The sequence below is a fragment of the Pyrus communis genome, chromosome 2, assembly GCF_041283825.1.
Source record: "Pyrus communis isolate YQ-2024b chromosome 2, ASM4128382v1, whole genome shotgun sequence".
In the NCBI taxonomy this organism is placed as follows: Eukaryota; Viridiplantae; Streptophyta; class Magnoliopsida; order Rosales; family Rosaceae; genus Pyrus; species Pyrus communis.
In genome coordinates, this window is record NC_142566.1 from 15,962,012 (window position 1) to 15,981,541 (window position 19,530).

General features: G+C 38.8%; 3 protein-coding genes and 1 pseudogene across 6 annotated transcripts; 3 read left to right on the forward strand and 1 right to left on the reverse strand.

Moving 5' to 3' along the window:
- On the forward strand, window positions 1-5,139 carry XSP1 (xylem serine peptidase 1). The gene is made up of 11 exons (XM_068488874.2): window positions 1-230; window positions 308-405; window positions 639-736; window positions 852-995; window positions 1,143-1,248; window positions 1,945-2,458; window positions 2,932-3,029; window positions 3,132-3,356; window positions 3,535-3,643; window positions 3,730-3,943; window positions 4,264-5,139. The coding sequence occupies exons 1-11, from the start codon at window positions 66-68 to the stop codon at window positions 4,800-4,802; spliced, it is 2,310 nt and encodes a 769-aa protein (XP_068344975.2). The 5' UTR covers window positions 1-65; the 3' UTR covers window positions 4,803-5,139.
- A 1,796-nt stretch (window positions 5,140-6,935) lies between these two features.
- LOC148698640 (subtilisin-like protease SBT1.1 pseudogene) lies at window positions 6,936-9,780 on the forward strand (annotated as a pseudogene). The gene is made up of 2 exons (XR_015955879.1): window positions 6,936-7,004; window positions 7,297-9,780. The product of XR_015955879.1 is annotated as a subtilisin-like protease SBT1.1 pseudogene (transcript).
- On the forward strand, window positions 7,304-8,368 carry LOC137748697 (subtilisin-like protease SBT1.1). The gene has a single exon (XM_068488873.2). The coding sequence runs from the start codon at window positions 7,304-7,306 to the stop codon at window positions 8,366-8,368; it is 1,065 nt and encodes a 354-aa protein (XP_068344974.2).
- A 4,783-nt stretch (window positions 9,781-14,563) lies between the features above and the next one.
- LOC137748394 (uncharacterized) lies at window positions 14,564-17,447 on the reverse strand. 3 transcript variants are annotated; one of them, XM_068488541.2, is made up of 4 exons: window positions 17,099-17,385; window positions 16,207-16,828; window positions 15,178-16,057; window positions 14,564-15,071 (listed from the first exon to the last, which is right to left on the reverse strand). In XM_068488541.2, the coding sequence occupies exons 2-3, from the start codon at window positions 16,811-16,813 to the stop codon at window positions 15,183-15,185; spliced, it is 1,482 nt and encodes a 493-aa protein (XP_068344642.2). In that variant the 5' UTR covers window positions 16,814-16,828; window positions 17,099-17,385; the 3' UTR covers window positions 14,564-15,071; window positions 15,178-15,182. The 3 variants fall into 3 exon arrangements, with proteins under 3 accessions (XP_068344642.2, XP_068344641.2, XP_088540760.1); XM_068488540.2 differs by having other exon boundaries at window positions 14,564-16,057; window positions 17,099-17,447; XM_088684634.1 differs by having other exon boundaries at window positions 14,564-16,057; window positions 16,207-16,884; window positions 17,099-17,386.
- Between the last annotated feature and the right edge of the window lie 2,083 nt (window positions 17,448-19,530).

Sequence of the window (19,530 nt, forward strand, 5' to 3'; positions counted from 1 at the left end):
TGCTCTTATCCTTTTACGTTTTTCTTGTGTTTGCTTCTTCTGAAACCACCTAGCTATCTCGTTGGATGTATAAAAACAAGAGGAACCAATTTGCGAGGCAGCTGAGTGCAAACCCAACACTAAATCTTGCAAGCATGTGGAGCAAGAAAATTAGTTCTTCCTTTCTTCTTCTTTTTCTTCTTCATTTGATCTTAGTAGGCGTTGTTTGTGTAAAAGGAGATGACCAAAAGGTACATATCCTAATACTTTGTCTTAAATTTAATTTTATGTTATATTAACCCGGTTTTGTAATTTATGGAATGCACAGAAGTTTTACATTGTGTACTTGGGAGCTCATCCTGTGAATAATGAGGACTCTGCAGCTTCCCATACGCATATGAAAATCCTCTCATCTGTTAAAGGAAGGTTGGTTGGCACTCTACACTTCCTCTCATGCACACATGCAAAAAACAATAAAATGTTGAACTATGCATGAAATGCACACGTGGGTTGGTTAGTTGGCCAAGATAGTGTGATTATTAGTTCGAATTCCTATCCCACAAAATTAAATTTAGAGTAGATATCGTCTTGAAAAAAACTATGGAATTATATAGAAGTTCTTTTTTCCCATTCGATGTTTACATGTTTATGTTTTGCAGCTATGTTGATGCTCAAGAGTCCATGGTTTATAGCTATAAAAAGAGCTTCGATGCCTTTGCTGCCAAGCTTTCTAGCAATGAAGCCAAAAAATTAGAAAGTATGTGTGTGACTGTATCGGTTTGAATCCAAATCGTCATGACCAATAGTTCAGATTAACATTGTGAGGTAAGAAAAAAGTTTTTCATGTTAACTTATGTGTTGTGAATGTATAGGAATGGACGAGGTTCTCTCCGTGATTCCTAATAGGTATCACAGGCTACACACAACAAGATCATGGGATTTCATTGGGTTACCACAAAAAGCTAGACGAAATTTGAAGACTGAAAGTGACATAATTGTTGGTCTCCTTGATACAGGTTATAAAGAATACTAATTTCTTCTTTCTGTTGCATATGACTTCATAAACTTTAAATTATGATGAAAATAAAACTTTTACACACACACACACACACACACACATACATATACTTGAGTCGTGTATAACCTGGTATTCAAATTTCCAGGAATTACTCCAGAGTCCAAAAGCTTTAAGGGAGATGGATTAGGTCCTCCACCAGCAAAGTGGAAAGGAACTTGTGGCCACTTCGCCAATTTTTCTGGATGCAACAAGTAAATTTTTTTAACAGATTCATAATTTAATAAGATTTTGCAAATACCCCTTTCAAGTTTTCTCATAAAGTTGATTGAAAAGATTTCCATCCATACACACCACAGCACAGAAATTAACAAGGTTCGTTTCCACATAATTGCCAAATGTCTTTTTTTTAAAAGAAATGAAAGAAAATGAGAGCATTTTTCATTAGTAATTTCAAAAATAAACATGATCATTTATGACCAACATTGACACCCTATGATTTATCAACATTAACAAAAATGATTCCAAGTTGTGATGAGTATCTGCACGTTCATTTCAACCAAAAACAAAGTAAAAGTTGAAATGATCTCTTTGTAAAATATTGCAGAAAATTTCATGAAGGGAATCCCTCGCAACAGTTCATGGAGCAGGATAGAAAGTGCCCTTGTATTTACCGTTTCTTGACCATGCATTGCTCATATAAAATCCTTAATTAAACCTCTAAAAGTTCACTTTATGGTCAATGCACGGTCACGAAATGGTCAATACGAGAGCACCATCATATCTCGTTTCATGAATAGTGGAGCAGGATCTTTATGAAGCTCATCCTATATGTGTGTGTGTGTATTATTTTTGGGAGTTACTTATGATTGTACTGTAACTTCTAAGTTATGAAATTAAATGTCCCCTAACCCATATATGTATTTGTCAATTAATATGGTCACTTAAAGCAAGATCATAGGTGCCAATTACTTCAAGCTTGATGGCAATCCAGACCCAGCTGACATCTTATCTCCCTTAGATGTGAACGGCCATGGGACTCATACCTCATCAACCTTAGCAGGCAACCAGGTCCCCAACGCCAACCTCTTCGGCCTAGCCAAGGGCACTGCACGAGGTGCAGTGCCCTCGGCTAGGGTGGCCATGTACAAAGTATGCTGGGCTAGCAGTGGCTGTTCAGACATGGACATCCTAGCAGCGTATGATGCTGCCATACATGACGGCGTCGATGTCATATCAGTTTCTATTGGTGGAGGGGGTTCAAGTTATGTGTCGGACATTATAGCAATAGGTGCATTTCATGCCATTAAGAAGGGTATTATTACTGTGGCCTCAGCTGGAAATGATGGACCAAATTTGGGAAGTGTTCTTAATCATGCACCATGGTTGGTAACTGTGGCTGCCAGTGGGATTGATAGGGATTTCATTAGCAAAGTTCATCTGGGCAATGGAAAGGATGTCTCAGTAAGTTTAATTTCTGCTTAGGTGGTGCACACCCGTTGAATTTTGCTTTGACTTTTTTTTATTTTTTATGCAAACGATATTTTACTTTAAACTAATCTAAATTGCAGAGCAGAGATTCGTAATCGAATGCATAGGGGGAACACATAGTATGATTATTTTGATCCAAAATTAACTACTAGATGATACTTGGTGGTGTATGATGATTAAACCAAACTGTAGGAAGAATTTTTTTTATAGTTATGTTTCGTACACGTTGAAGGTGTGACCTACTTGTATTGGTTGAGGGGCCCTTGACCATACTCAAGGGGCCTCAAGAGGACTTGAGAACCACTCGAGGGGGCCTCGAGTTGCTATTTAAAAAGTGCTAAAAGTGTTTATTGTGTTAGTAAAAAGTTAGAATTTTCTAAATGTCCCGTACTTTGGCTGTGTTGTATGATGCTGTTAATTTGATTGTGTTTATATGATACATGCAGGGGGTTGGAGTGAGCATGTTCAGTCCAAAGAAAAACTTATACCCTATTGTTAGTGGGGTTGATGTAGCACAAAGCTCTCAGACCAAGGAAGGTGCAAGGTAATCAATCACTTTGTTCATCATCCGTCAAGAAAAACAATTTAACTTAATCTGAGAAAATAAAAAGATACTAATTCTTCGGACGGTTGTCGTGTATGACAGGTTCTGTGTTCAGGATACATTAGACCCTGGAAAGGTAAAGGGCAAGCTTGTTTTCTGCAAACTCGGATCTTGGGGCGCAGATTCTGTGGTTAAAGGAATTGGAGGGGCTGGCATTATAATTGAAGATGATCAGTTTCTTGATGCTGCTCAAATATTCATGGCTCCGGGAACCATGGTCAATTCTACAATCGGGCATATCATAGATGCATACATTCACACAACAAGGTAGAGAGTGCTCTCCACTCTGCACCCAAGTTCTAGTCCCATCCTCGTAGTTTAGATTATCCCTCAAATGAATAATGAATAAAAGATGGGTGATAGTACACTAAGAACTTATAACTAAATTTATTTAATGTTTATATTTTTACATAGAAAAATAAGTAGCATTTTCTTTATCATGCAGATCACCATCAGCAGTGATATACAAGTCTCAACAAACAAAGAAACGTGCTCCGTTTATTGCTTCGTTCTCCTCCCGGGGTCCAAATCAAGGATCCAACCGCATCCTCAAGGTGTTGTCTTGGTCATTTTCTTATAGTTTAACTAAGACTGCTAGAAACTCATGAATTCGTTTTTGGTGCCGTATTATGTGATGCAGCCTGATATTGCAGCACCTGGGGTTGACATCTTGGCGTCTTATACTCTTAGGAAGTCGCTCACTGGATTGGCAGGTGACACACAATTTTCAGAATTTACACTCATGTCTGGAACTTCCATGGCATGCCCGCACGTTGCTGGAGTAGCAGCATACGTAAAGTCATTCCACCCGAATTGGTCACCGGCTGCAATTAGATCTGCCATCTTGACCACAGGTAAGGAACTTTTTTCATTTTTTAGTGCTAAATGTGTCCCCAAATAACTAAAAGCATTTCTGAAATGGAAAAACATGTAAAATAACACTCGCTTGGGGAGAAACACCCTTAAGTGCTTCTGGAGAAGCACGCTATACGTGTTTTCACAGGACGTGCATTTAGTTGAATGTAAATTGAGTTTTTAATGGACGATTTTATGAGCTTCTGACAAAAGCACTACGTGCATAAGCATGCCTTTACTAATAGTACTCAAATTCTTTCATTACGCTCACTGTTATCATGACTTGCACTCTGATTACATTGTTTACATCTTTGTCAAGCAAAACCAATGAGCCAGCGGGTGACCGGAGATGCAGAATTCGCCTATGGTGCCGGTCAAGTGAACCCAGCTAAAGCTGTTAACCCGGGCCTAGTCTATGACATGGATGAAATATTGTCCTACATTCAGTTCCTCTGCCATGAAGGCTACAAAGGGTCCTCATTAGCCCCTTTGGTGGGTTCAAAAACCCTAAACTGCTCCTCATTGCTTCCTGGTCAAGGCTATGATGCTCTCAACTATCCCACCATGCAGCTCAGCTTGAAAAGCAACAAGCAACCAACAGTTGGTGTTTTCAGAAGAACTGTCACCAATGTGGGCCCTGCAAAATCCATCTACAATGCCACTATTAGAGCACCAAAAGGAGTTGAAATCACTGTGAAGCCCATGAGTCTGTCTTTCTCCAGCACCTTGGAAAAGAAGACCTTCCAAGTTGTGGTGAAGGCGAACCCTATGACCAGTATGCGGATGGTATCCGGCTCGCTCGGATGGAAAAGCACTCGATACACCGTGAGGAGTCCCATTGTGATTTACAGTCCATGATCAGAATATTACTTGGAGTTGAAGGTGCCTAGTTAGTGTGTGTGTGTGTGTGTATACAGGAAATCCATGAAACAGTGAACTATAGTAGCATTCTCACAGGCTCTCTCTTTTATTATTGAATTAAAAAAAAAAAAAAAAAAAAAAAAAAACAACGACAACAACTATGGATAGAAATTGACTCAAATAAAATGTTTGTCCTCCATAGTTGTTTGTGTAACTCGAATATAATTTGACGAACCATTCAACTATTGTAAGGTTTATAAATGAGAGATGCAATCAATAAATATAGTCTAAATAGTTTTATTTTATTTGAAAAGGAATTGTATGTAGTATTGTGTTAGGTGAGATCCATTTGCATAAATGTTTCTCATTCGAGTCATACTCCCTAATAGTTGTAGTATGATGAAAGCTTCGCAAGGAAATCGGAGCAGGCTATCACGAGACAAATATTCTTTTGGATGAGATTCCGTTTGAAACTACTGTACTTGTGAAGTGGGGCTAATCATCATGTCATATCACGTTAGTAAGTGCATACATACCATTATTTCACATCTCAGTCCCACTACTAGTCGTCTACTACTACCTTGAATTGAACTCAAAGCAAGGCATTGGTGATAAGGCCACGTGGTGACTGCTAAAAGAACAATAATCAATTGGTCATTTTGCGGATTTGAAGGAAAACGCTAGAGAGTGGCCGGGATTTGCTTTAGCCAATAAATTTTGTTTTTGCTCTGGACTTTTCTCCCAAATGAACTAGTGCATGCTCGAAAAAATGATTTCAAATCGAGTAATCTTAGAAACATCATATTTTGGTCAACTGTACTATTTTTTCAATAGAGGACTGGCCGACAAATCAACAAGCACCTCTTATCTTTCAGGGGACCATAAAGCAAGGCTGCAAAACCCACTTCCTTTCACAATGTATATTCTTCTACACTTTGGCATGATTAATGGTTTCTCTCTTTAATTTATATGTTTTTTTTTTTTTTTTTTTTTTTTTGGAGTGGAGGAGCTGAAGCAAATTGATCGCATTGTCAAAAGTTTTTCCCTAATTTGGCATAAGCGTGGGATAAAGGACGACCCTCGAACACCCGAACGTACCAAAATTTATTAGAAAAGAAAATGTACAATGAGGGGGGACAAATAACCAAAACCCAGAAGAATAAATACACTAGAAAATATGTTGTAAAAACATGTATGATACGGTAGTTGGACATGCCCAACAAAAAGAACAGTAGAAGTGTCGCATATGTAAACAATGGAATGGTATTGCAACTTTGCTGTAGCATAATTCTAACTCGTTTTCCCAAACTGTAATCAAAACTAGTTAGCTCATGAAAGTATAAAAACCATAGCCCGTAGTTCATTCGGTAAATTGTTGTGCTTAAATGAATCAATAGGGTGATAAAAGTTGTATGAAAGAGGAAAAAAAAAAATAGTGATTTTGGTCATCGTATTTTAGCCGTATGCACTCTAAAAATGTATATATTTTCGACACTCACAAGAAGAGTGCGTGTAAGAGGCTAGGAGAAGAAGAAAAAAAAAAGTGTTAAAATCGCTAGCCAAAAATATAATATGAATCAATACTTGCACAAGCACTTTCGCAGCCGAAGGCATTTTCTTTTTTAAATATAAGAGGTGTTCCATCACACATGATTACAGACTAAATCTTCCTTCCCATGAATTACTTTTGCACCAAGAAGGTGTGTGCTGGATACCTCATGATTCGGCAGCTTACCTTTTGTTCAGTTATGTTTCTGGTTTTGATCCATTTGCAGGCGTGCACTTTGAAGTAGAGAAAGTGGGCACGCTTGTTGTCGGTATGGTGCATATAAGAGTAAAGAGATCAAATTGTCAACTTCGAGTCACCCTAAATGTTGAACATCAACCGTATTAATGAAAAAAGAAAAGTTTAAATACCCTAATTCCACTCCAACTAATACCGAGGCCTTTTGCAATAAAACCTCACACTTAACGAATTATGTAGGTTGTAATTACCAAGTTGGGGACAATATTGGTGTTGTTGGAGGTAGGCCTTTAGCCCGTCTCTCTGATAATTTCTACACTAAGTGCAATATTCGCATATATATCAAAAGCATGCTTCTTTTCTTTTCTTTTCTATATAAACAACCTTTTAAGCTGGTAAATCTTCACCCCACACAAAATACACTTCCTCATTCTCCTTGTTTAAGGCAAGCAAAGGTACATATTCGAACATCTCTTCGAATTTTTCTCACTCTCTCGATGTATCTCTTGAGTAATGTTAGACCGACCACATATATTTGCTAGCTACATTCATTACGCATTATATGACAACTGATGCGTACTTACTACATCAATTATTATAATCAGTTTTTCATTGACAACTTCCGCATAATTTGGTAGCTACATCATTTCAAAACTATGATCCCTCTAACATTACTCAAAGTTGGTGGTGTTTCTTTGCTTAATTTGTCTTCCTTGTTATTTATTGACTTGTCCTTTTTTTTTTCAGAGCTACCATGGTCATAATTAGAACATGCTTGCTGTTCTTAGTCTTCATGGCTACAACAAAAACCGCTTTAATGAAAGAACAGACATACATAGTTCACATGGACAAGGCGAAAATCACGGACTCAGATCACCAACGGTACTACAAATCTGTGATCGATTCTATCACCACACTCTCATCTCAAGCAAAAGAGGAAAACAAACCACCAACTCCTCAGCTCCTTTACACTTATGAAACTGCTGTTTCAGGTTTTGCAGCAAAGCTATCAGTCTCTCAACTCCGATCCTTGAACCGAATAGATGGTTTCCTCTCTGCGACACGTGATGAACTGCTAACTCTCCACACCAGACACACTCCTCAGTTTCTTGGCTTACAAAACGGCAAAGGACTTTGGAGTGCTTCTAACTTGGCCTCAGACGTGATCATTGGCTTTGTCGATACAGGGATCTGGCCAGAACATGTTAGCTTCCATGACACAGGCATTTCCCCGGTGCCCTTTCGTTGGAAAGGCACTTGTGAGGAAGGCACAAAGTTCTCAGTTTCAAATTGCAACAAAAAGCTTGTTGGTGCAAGAGCCTTATTCAAAGGGTATGAGGGCATTATTGGCAGAATCAACGAAACAGAAGAGTATCGATCTCCGCGTGATTCAAGAGGGCACGGAACTCACACTGCTTCCACTTCAGCTGGAAACCTTGTAAGCCAAGCTAGCTTATTTGGTTTGGCCAAGGGCTCAGCCAGCGGTATGAAGCGTACTGCGAGAATCGCAGCCTATAAGGCCTGCTGGCAATTCGGATGTGCCAACTCTGATGTAATGGCTGCAATTGACAGTGCTGTTGCAGATGGGGTAGACATTTTGTCACTCTCTTTGGGAGGCACTTCTAGGCCTTTTTACAGAGACAACATTGCTATTACTACATTTGGAGCAGTTCAAAATGGAGTTTCTGTTTCATGCTCTGCAGGCAATTCAGGCCCTTCTGCTTCAAGTGTTAGCAACGGTGCACCTTGGATTATGACTGTTGCAGCAAGCTACACTGACAGGCGTTTCCCAACAGTTGTGAAGCTCGGGAATGGGTAGATTTTCATAGGGACGTCTCTGTATTCAGGTGAAAAAACTAAGCAATTGCCACTAGTGTATAACAGAACCGCAGGTAATAGCCTAGGAGCTGAGTTTTGCTTTGAGGGTGCACTGGTCAAGAAGCTTGTAAAAGGAAAGATTGTGGTTTGTGAGAGCGGATTATACATGCCAGCAGGCACTGGAGAGAAGGTGAAGAAGGCAGGGGGAGCCGGACTGCTCTTACTCAACAGTGACGCCGAAGGAGAGGAACTTATTGCTGATCCTCACATTTTGCCTGCCGCTTCTCTTGGATCTTCGGCTGCAAAAGCCATCAGACAATATGTGATGTCATCAAAGAAACCATCGGCTTCGCTTGTGTTCCAAGGCTCAGTCTATGGCAACACTGCGCCTGTGATGGCAGCATTTTCGTCGAGAGGACCAAGTTCAGCTGGACCAGATGTGATCAAACCTGATGTGACTGCACCGGGTGTGAACATTTTGGCTGCCTGGCCACCCAAGCCTAGCCCAAGCATGCTCAAAAGCGATAAGAGAAGCGTGCCGTTTAATATAATCTCAGGCACTTCAATGTCCTGCCCTCATGTTAGTGGCTTAGCCTCTCTTCTCAAGTCGAAACATAATAATTGGTCACCTGCAGAAATCAAATCGGCACTAATGACCACAGCTTATACCATAAACAACAAGCGTTCTCCAATTTCTGATGTTGGCTCGAATAGTTCTCAACCAGCTAGCCCTTTTGCATTTGGTTCGGGGCACGTTGATCCAGAAAGTGCTGCTGATCCAGGCCTAGTTTATGACATCACCACTGAAGACTATCTGCTTTACCTCTGCAGCTTAAACTACAACTCTTCCCAAATAGCTCTTTTCTCCAATGGGGTTAATTTCACTTGTCCTGGTACTTCAGTTGTTCAGTCTGGCGACTTGAATTACCCTTCGTTCTCCGTAATTTTCGACCAACATAGAAGGAAGACGAGTGTGACATACAAGAGGACAGCGAAAAATGTCGGTAGCATTCCTAGTACTTATGCAGTGCAAGTGAAAGAACCTGCTGGAGTTTCAGTGAGTGTTGAGCCTAAAACCTTGAGTTTTAAAAAGATGGGTGAAAAAATGAGCTACAAAGTGAGATTTGTTGCCTTGGGTGGAGCAACTTCAACCAATTCTTCCTTTGGATCTTTAACTTTGGTGGCTGAGAAATATAGAGTTAGAAGTCCTATAGCAGTACTCTGGCTATAAGTTTTGGGGCTAAAACCACCAAACTTTTATTATTAGTGATTGCAAGTTTTAAAGAATTTGCTAGAACATTGGTTGATCCATAGAACCTTGGTTTATCTGCAATAAAACCCTACTACTTTATGTCATTGATGGCTATAGTTGAACTAAAAATTATCAATAAGAACTTTCTATGTTTATCTGAACTATATTTGTTGATTATACTATTGACGCATTTTTCATAGATAGAAGTTATGTAAGATTAAGATTAAGGAATGATATGATTAATAAATGTGGTACATGTAACGTTGTTTTTTGTTACGTGTTTTTTTTTTTCGCTCATTATGATCCTGTTGCGGTAGTGTTTGATCACTGGACTAACATTTAGTCAAATATGAAAAATTCTTGAATTTCATAACTTTCCTACTTCTTTGCTTTGTCCAATTATGTATCCTTGTTGAAGAAGATGGAGCAAAACTAATGATCCTTACGTTGTCAAAGCAAACCACATACATATATAGTTTGTACGGTGAAAAGTAATAAATTTAACTAGAAAATTTGTTGTGCATAACTCATGATGGATGACTGCACAGTGTTTACCAAAGCGTACTTAGGTTAAGGCAATTGATTAGGATGGTATTGTATTCAAGTTCAAATACTCTTTATTCTAAATTTGAGTATTTTAAAATATATATTTTTTAAAGGTGAGTACCATACCTAATCTTCATTCTCAAATATTTGTGTATAAAAGGAGAGTATTTGGTCGTTTCCTCCCTGAACTTGTATTGCGCAGCCAATTTTTATTTTATTTTCTTTTATTTTTATTTTTAAACAAACGATATTGTCTACACCTTTGTACTACATTTTCGATTTAACTCCCTCAACTTTTAGTTTGATCAACTCCCCTTAATTATAATACATGGCCATTTTCCCCTCAATTGTCTTGTCTTCGTTAAAAAATGTCAGATTTCAAGAAGAAAAAGATAACAAGTAACTTTAAGAAAGAAAAGAGAGCAAATAAAAATAATTAAGACAAATTCAGATTAAATAACAGTTTTCATATGAGTTTCAAGGGAAAATACTAAGTTTAAGAAAAAATATAAACCTTATCTCATTCCATTTGGGATTTGGATCCTCTCCGGATCCCCTCCTTGAGGATCCTGGGGATCAATGCACAAGGACTGTTGATCAAAGATCGCGCGGCCAAAATTAGATACTTTTTATATTTTTAAAAGTAAAGCAGTCTCATTTTACGTGAAAATCATTTAATTGTGGCCGCATGATCTTTGATGAACGGTCCTCGTGCATTGATCCCTGGAATCCCCAGGGAGGAGATCCAAAGAGGATCCAAATCCTGGTGCTACAATTGTTTTCCTTTTACCCAAAAATTTCATCCCTACCTAACAGTGATATAAAAATATAGGGTAAATTACACAAAACTATCTTAACTATAGATTGAACCACAATCTCATACCTCATGTTTTAAACATTGCAATGTCATACCTCAACTTATGAATTTGTTGCAATGTCAAACCTATATTAAATTTTCTGTCAATTTAGCTATTAAATGATGATGTGGCAGGAGCGGGTCCCACTTCTTTGCCAACTGGAATAGAAAATTAATTAATTAATAATAAACTAATATTTTTTATTGAACAAGGATTGTTCAATCTCTACCATTCAACCCCAAATGAACAGTCCAGTTTAACCCCCTAGAAAAGTTCTTGCTTCCAACACCAAACCTCTTTCTCCATCTTTCTTTCTCCTTGGATCTCATAATATTTCAGTCACTTTTTCTCTCCATTATTTTTCTTTTGTCAAAATTTCTCTCAAAGATATCAATTGAATTGCCCCCTTTTCTTCGAGTTAGATTTGATGTGCTTAGCGGCAATGGCGAAGCCACATGAGGACGAGGAGTGGCGGCCACCACTCCCCTCACCAAAAAACTCCATTGGAGAGCTAGGTTCAGCCCCTCCCCTCGACGAAAAACTGACTGGTGTAGCCCCTGTGCGCGCAACAGCAGCAGCATATTTGATTTTTTTTTTTTTTAAACGACCAAGCCAAAACAACGTCGTCTTGGTCCTGGTTTAAAATTTTTAAAATAAAACAGTTCCGTTTTGGGTGTTTGAAAAAAAAATTATATATATATATATAGGGGACAGCGTGTCGCCTTCCTGAGTCCTTCAGCCCTGTGTCATGTCCCCCTTTATTGTTTCAACATCTCATTCACCAATCAGAGAGAGAGAGCAGCTTTGCCCCCAAAACCTAAACCTTTTAATATATTTCTCACCCAAGCAACATCAGCTGCACTGTGTGCCAAAGCTTTATACTTAGCCTCAGTAGAACTTCCAGAGACTGAATTCTACTTTTTAGACTGCCAAGAAATTGGATTGTTTCCTAAAAACACAACATACCCTATGACTAATCTCCTAGTGTTGAGATTCCCAACCTAATTCGAGTCTGAAAAGGCATTAAGATTGAGCACTGTATCCGCAAAGTATAGAATTCCATATTGAAGTGTGCCCCGAAGATATCTTAGTATCCTTTTTACAAATGAAAAATGTGAATTTGTCGGTAAAGACATAAATTGGCATACTAAATTGTCTACATAAGCAATATCTGGCCTTGTGAAGGTCAAATACTGCTATGAACCAACCAAACTCCTATATAATGTTGGATCTATCAAAACCATGCCTTATGCATCAAGTAATTGTTGATGTGGTTTACATGGGGTTGTTGCAGGTTTGCAGGAATCCATACCTGCTTTGTGAATCAAATCTTTAATGTATTTTGACTGATTCACAAATATATCTCCATTAGCTCTGTAGTGAACCTGCAACCCTAAGAAATACATGAGTTTCCCCATATCTTTGAGCTCAAACATAGAAGACAATTCTTGAATAACCTGTTGAACTTTTGAAGAGTTTGATCCTGTAAGTATGATGTCATCTACATAAAGTAGTAGAATTATCATATATGTGCCATCTGTCTTAACAAACTTGTATCAAAGGGTGAGGCAACAAATTGTAAAGTTGTCAAGTAGCTAGTGAACTTGGAATTCCATGCCCTTGGAGCCTGCTTCAAGCCATACAAGGATTTGATTAACTTACATACATATGTAGGATGAGATGCATCAACAAAACCTTGGTTTGACACACATTGCCATTCCCAAATGATTAAGGTTGATTCTGAGTACTTCTATAATAACAATTAGGAGCCGTGTGACCTCTTCTAGAACATATTTGGCATTCTGGTGGCACTGATGACATGTAATTTGTATTGCCCTGCCAACCACTTCCTTGTCTCGAACCATTTCCAGAAAGTATCAAGTTGAGCCATTTGAACCATTCCCACCAAGGCTATTCTGAGAACCTCTACTACTCGAACCATTACCATTGTCATGACTAAAACTCCCTGTCTTATCACCAAAATTAAGAAAGGACCTGAAATTGTTGTTATTTCCAAAAAACCTCATGTTGTTGTAATTGTTGTAGTTATTTCTTTGTTGTGGATGAAATGATTTTCCCCCATTACCAGCATAACCAAATCCTCTATTAAAGTTCACTTCACCCTAAGCTTTCTGAGTATTAGAGCTATCTCCTTGTTCATAACCTTGATAGCCTCCCTGATATCTTTGTGAATAAGAAGGCTCACCTTGAACACACATAGCTGACATTGTATTTGACAGACTTGTAATCTTGGAATCAATGTATGCTTCAGCACCAAGAAGCTATGCTCGAAAATCTTTCAAAGAAATCGATGTATCTCTTGCCAGCAATATTGTTTTGATGACTTCAAATTCTATTGGTAAACCCACAACACCACAATCATAAAATCATTATTTGTTATCTTTTCACCAGCTGAGACTAACTGATTTCTAATCCCTTTCAATCTTAGTAAGAAATTGTCCACATAATCATTCCCTTTATGTGCAATATGAAACTCTATCTTCAATTGATTCACTCTTCATCATCGAAACAGATGCAAACCTTTCTTGAAGACATTCCCATTCTTCTTGTGATGTCTTACAAGGCCTCACCCAAAAGTGTTGCAATTAGTAAGCTTAATAAAGCTAAGTCCTTCTTGACAGTAGTGATGCAAAACTTTGGTGGACATTGATTCTCCATTAAAGAACTCAAACAAATCATATCCTCTGAGAACCGATTGGAATTGATAACTCCACTTGACAAAATTATCATCTTGAAGTTTCACAGTTATCATTCCTAGCAGACCTTCAATATTGACATTATTTGACCCCATATTGAACCAAAAAATTGCAGCTAATCAATCTTCACAGTAAACAATCTCAGAGAAACAAGCAATCTCCAATTCACAATTTTCACAGACTGCACAACAACAATCTTTATATTAACCAATCTACAATTCACAATCTTCACAATAAACACTCTTCAAGAAACTTGCAATTCACTTCTCAATTGAAATTCACACTTCTATTCTTCAAGAAAATCTCACTTCTTATGGCATCAGCCTTTAATCAACATGCTTCTACAATTCTTTCTTCATGAAAATCTCGTTTCTTTTAACACAAACTTCATCAAAATTCAACACAATTCTAAGGACTGACATTGAAACTTCATCAAAATTCAACACAATTCTAAGGACTGACATTGATCTTAATATCTTTCAACAACTGAACAATAATAGCTTCGGCCTCAAAAAACACTCAAAAGTGGAAAGATTTTCACTGTGACAAGTAAACAAACACTTGCTATGCATAAAGCTCCAAGAACATAACCAGAGAAAGCACCAATCTTGAATCGTAACCCAGTCTTGAATTGAGAAACCCAGATGAAGAAACTCCGATCAGAGCTCCCCAAGAAATCTCCAGTTCTTTAATCTTCAGCGGAAGAAATGGCATCGAGGATCGTCCGGGCGATTGATACCATGATAACAAAACCAGAAAACTGTAACAGATTACTAAAGCTAAAGAAATGTACAAAGCAAAGAGAAGGATGAACACTCAGAGAGGAAAGTAGAACTCGATCTTGTATTATTTTCTCATTGAATACAAATGAAGTACAATCAGTCCTTTTATATCCCAAATGAGTCGTACACTACAAGCTACAGTATTAACGAACTTTTAACAACCTCTAACAGCTCTAACAAACTTCTGCTGACAAGGCCTTGCTGATGTGTCACTCCAATAGGCTCACCCTGGCATACGCTCTGTGTTGGACCACCACCGCTTCCGACGACGACAGGACAGAGAAAGTAAAAAGATTGAGGTTTTAAAGAGAGTAAAAAGATTTGGAGATTGGGGGATCGAGAAAGAGAGTTTTTTTTTTTTTCTCTTGTAAGCCATTTCTGCCATGTCAGCTGTTAACAGACAAATTGACGGGCAAGGAGACGAAGGTTTGAAACCGCAAGAAATTCGAAAGTCAATTCAATACAATACAATCCATCCTTTCATGCTGCTTGCACTACTCTGAAATTTTGCTTACTAACCAGATCAAATACAAACAACCGTGCAAAACACCTGAGCTCAAAGAAAAAATTTATAATGAGAAAATCACACATTTCTGGATTCATCTCATCGAAACTAATCAGCTTCTTGATCACTAATCAGCGTCAGATTTAACTACCTTCTTCATGGGATGTTAACAAGCTTTGGCCGTCTAGTTTCTGGATTCACCTCTACTCGAAGACCAAGTTGAGCAATTTCTGGTGTATCAACAGCCCCTTGAAGCTCCAATTCAGCCACTACCCTTTCGTTTTCTTCGTTGCCTTCGAATAAGTTCCTCACGCACCAAATGCCCCACTCCCTTAAGTACGGATTGTCGTCATCAAGGCCACACTGTTGCAGGAGCAGAAGAATCCCATCCTTTTGTCTAATCTCATCTTGTACAAGCTTCCTTTTATATGTGCAATTGCCAATGACTGCCACTATATCTCTCCGAAATCCTTTATAAGGGCAGGGCTTTAAGGAAGAAGGCTTTGGTCCCTCTTGGTCCTCACCTTGCTTGATAGCTTTCCTCATTACTGATGTTGGCTCAAGATCACGAAGCAAACATAAAAGTAATTCTATGAGGCCATGGGATAGCAAAACATCAACAGCATCCCCCAGGTCCTCGTTAGAGCCTCTTACGGACTTCTGAGCACATACATCTCTCAGGATTGTGAGTGAGTATCCTAGAACATCTATCATAATAGAACCTGTTGGAAGTCCAGACTTGCCTCTTGCGGCATAATTAAGAATCCCAACAGATTTCTTAAATATCCCAAAGACACACAGTACAAAATCACTAGGTACAGTAATCTCTTGAAGCCGCTCATTCAAGATGTCAGATATGTTTCTCAAGAAAAATGCTTGCTCAGTTGAGAAAACGTCTTCTCTAAATTCAGTGTCTTCGCCATTCTCAGTAGCACCAACAAATCCTAAATTTGAGAAAAGTGACTGGAAGTAAGGTCCTTCTAAGCAGGTTCTTGAAAGAATCAACTTGTACCAATCTTCTCCGAAACCAACTGTAAGACACCCGAAAGGTTAAAACAAGGCACAGATTAGGGTTCGTTTCATTAATATTAGGTTTCAGCAAAGGAACTCAACTGAAGCTAAGGCGGATGGTATCAGTGAAATATTGGTGAGATAAAAAAAAATGAATATACAAAGTTACCTGCAGCAGTAGTCTTTACAATCTCTTTCACGATAGTTATCCCACGATCACCACAAAGTTGGGCAAACAGTTCAGGGCTTCCATCACAACAAGCATAGATAACCATGCACAAGGGATCACAAGTTTCCCGGCTCTGAACTCTTGCTATAGCGACAAATTCTTTCGGAAAAAGTTGCTGCCAAATGGCACACTGATGCCGTTGTCCAGCCAATGAAACATTAGCGAGAACTTGCAACCCCATCTGAATGATCCCAGTATCTGGCTCCGAAGAAAGACTTGCAGAGTTCAAAACATTCAATATGATTGCCACTCCATTTCTTTCAATAAATAAGTCCTGATTTGCAATCTCTCCCGCACAAAGATTTCTTAGGAGCTTTAAACATAATGTGAGAAGATGGCAACCAGAAGGGTAAGGGAGAGATTGTATGAGCAGGATGACACAGGGAAGAATATCCTTAGACGCAAGGCCTGCACGACCATCCGCAGTTCTACAAACTTGTATTAAATTTTCCAACGAATTTACGAGGGTAGATGAGTTTCCCTCACTTAAAAATGTCCGGAGAACATCTTCAGGTACAGAGCACTCTTGCAGTGCTGTATTATCCATTACTGATCAAATCAACTGATATCAAAACCAAAAAATGCAGAAATTTCAATAGCTAAATTGGGGATAAACAACTGTGGTAGAAAAACAAAAACTATATCTCAATCATTTCTTATTTAACATGAAATCAAACAAAAACCATATATGCTGAACTGAATTGAACGACAGTAAGTACTTCATCCCACCCAGAATCCAAATCCACCAATTCAATGCCAAAAAAAAAAAAAACCCAATTCACAAATTTTTTGAACAAGAAAAAACAGCAAATTCGGGTAAAAGTAAATTTACCTGGCAAGGTCGATCAAAACCCCAACTGGTAATCGATGGTAGGGAAAGGGACAAACCCAATTGAAAGTTTTGTTCTTTGTCCGACACCCAATTGAAATTTTCCTCGGCTGCGAAGCCGAAACAGTGAAACTGAAAGGGGAAGACGGTTAAATGGTGAAAAGATGGTCTAATTTGGATAAAAACTCATGTACGCTCAAAAGACTGGGTTAAAACTTAACGGAGCCTCAAAGAGTCATTGGGCTGGCCAAGCTAGGCCTTATACCAGCCGTTTCCTGGGCTGGTAGCAGCTGCTGCAGTCACTTTCCAGGTTCAACGCCCAGGTTTGAAAGAGTCCAACATTTGAATTTCCAAATGCCAGCGGCCGTTATTTAGTCGTTATATACACACGAGGTCTTTAAGAAAGAGATTTGTTTTTATTTTTTATTTTTTATTTTTATAAAAATAGTGATTGGTTGTGGGACACATATACTTGGGATGCAACTCGGGCAGGTTGGGTGGGTTGGAAAGTCAACCCACCTTAACCCAGCTTTTACAATTCAAGCTCGGGTTCGGGTTGGGTTTTATTTGGATTCATTTGGACTTGGGTTGAGTTTTATTCATAAGCCTGGCTCGACTGCTGTCTACAACAACTGCTCAAAATCATTTTTGGGTCTACTCTCTAGTGTGAGAGGATAAACTAATTGCTCTTCAGTGCGAAAGGGTAAACCAATTCCCCGACACGCATATGGGTCTGCTCTCCATTGCGAGAGGGTAAACCAATTCCCCGACACTTATATGGGTCTGCTCTCCAATACGAGAGGATAAACTAATTGCTCTCCAGTGCGAGAGGGTAATCTAATTCCCCGACACCCATATGGGTTTGTTATCCAATGTGAGATGATAAACTAATTGCTCTCCAATGCGAGAGGGTAAACTAATTCCCTGACACCCATCTAGGTAAGCTCTTTAGTACGAGAAAGCCACATGGCTCAAAGAATCGAATGCTTGAAGATCGAGTAGGAAGCAAAATGGTCAGGGGGCAGCATCCACTTTTTGCGCTCAACAATTCGCTCATCCAACACTTCATCTTTAGCAACTCTAATCTTGGCAGTTCCATCCCTGACTACTCCATCTGTGGTAGCTGAGAAATCAAACTCAAGCAGTTTCCTCATTTTCGACAAGCAGCCTAAACCGTAACCTATGCCATGTTATTTCCTCAGCCCATGCCATTTCCTATGCCTATGCCAAGCTAATCCTTGGCTTCAATCAAATCGAGCAGCACAAGCAATGGCACATGCCACACCACCTCCTTGGTCTATGCCAAGCCGACTCCTGGCCCCTGCCAGCCAACGTGCTGCACCACCCAAACGGCTGCACCGCGACAACACTATCTAAGAAAAAGACAAGAAAAATTAAATTTTTTACATCGATGCGGCGCGAAGACGAAGCAAGCAACGAAAGACGATCTTTTGCATGGGCAAGATGTAGAAGATTGCTAAAGGAGGGAGAACAAATATCCTCTAAGCTTTCTCTCTCTTGTATGATAGAATAAATCGCTCTCCAAAATTGATTTAACAACCCACTTAAGGTGCACTTAAATAGACTTTGAGAGGAATTTATTTCCTTTTTCTAAAAGGATCTAATTTCATATTAAAGAGGGAATCTACATCAAAATAGGAAGTAGTCCTAAGTTTCCTAGAGCAAGATCTCTACACCTGCTACCTTTTCCTACGAGCAACCCAGCAGGTGTGGGGGCATTTGTGGAGCCAAAAATAATCAAGAGGCGACATATGGATTTTTGGGTAAAGAGGACAAAATTACCCTTAAGGCACACCAGTTTTCCTACGCGCGAGCAGCGAGCAAGCATCCCTCAATCAAGCCAAAAGTGCCCAAAATAGGTAACAAATTCAAAATTATTTCATCCATCCTCATCTTATATTCCCTACAAGGTATTTACTCCATAACCTTCAAAACATTCCATATAACTTGAGTTACTTGGCCAATTAATGGATTTATTAGGTTCATGTATTTTTCTTCATCTCTCCCTCCCACAAATCGAGCATGGCCTAAATCGAATTCGAACTAAACTGATCAATATTAGGCCTAATTGGATTATTAGTTTCCGTGATGATAGGGTAGTTGGAATGTAGCCTCTTAAGTAAAAAAATTAGGATTTAAGCCCCAGTGGTAAAGATTTAGGCCCAAAATAAAAAATTCGGTCAACTCTTCGTTAATTATTAGCGCGTGAGTCACATATATTATTTTTTTAGTAGGTGCATCTTACATGTGAAGCTAACTTTATCTCTTTAGTCTTACGTGTGAGTCTCATATGCTAACAATTAACGAAAATTTGACAAAATATTCAATTTTAAATCGAAATCTTAACGGACTTTCACTACATGGGGTTAAATTCTAATTTTTAAGCACATAATTATCTTCTAACTACTTTACCA

Excerpts from the sequence above, each read along its gene's own strand:
- XSP1 (XM_068488874.2), top strand. The coding sequence starts at position 66 with ATGTATAAAAACAAGAGGAACCAATTTGCGAGGCAGCTGAGTGCAAAC. Across the intron at positions 737-851 it reads TGAAGCCAAAAAATTAGAAA|GAATGGACGAGGTTCTCTCC; the intron begins GTATGTGTGTGA and ends GTGAATGTATAG. Across the intron at positions 996-1,142 it reads TGTTGGTCTCCTTGATACAG|GAATTACTCCAGAGTCCAAA; the intron begins GTTATAAAGAAT and ends TCAAATTTCCAG.
- LOC137748697 (XM_068488873.2), top strand. The coding sequence starts at position 7,304 with ATGGTCATAATTAGAACATGCTTGCTGTTCTTAGTCTTCATGGCTACA.
- LOC137748394 (XM_068488540.2), bottom strand. The coding sequence starts at position 16,813 with ATGGATAATACAGCACTGCAAGAGTGCTCTGTACCTGAAGATGTTCTC. Across the intron at positions 16,058-16,206 it reads TGTAAAGACTACTGCTGCAG|TTGGTTTCGGAGAAGATTGG; the intron begins GTAACTTTGTAT and ends GGTGTCTTACAG.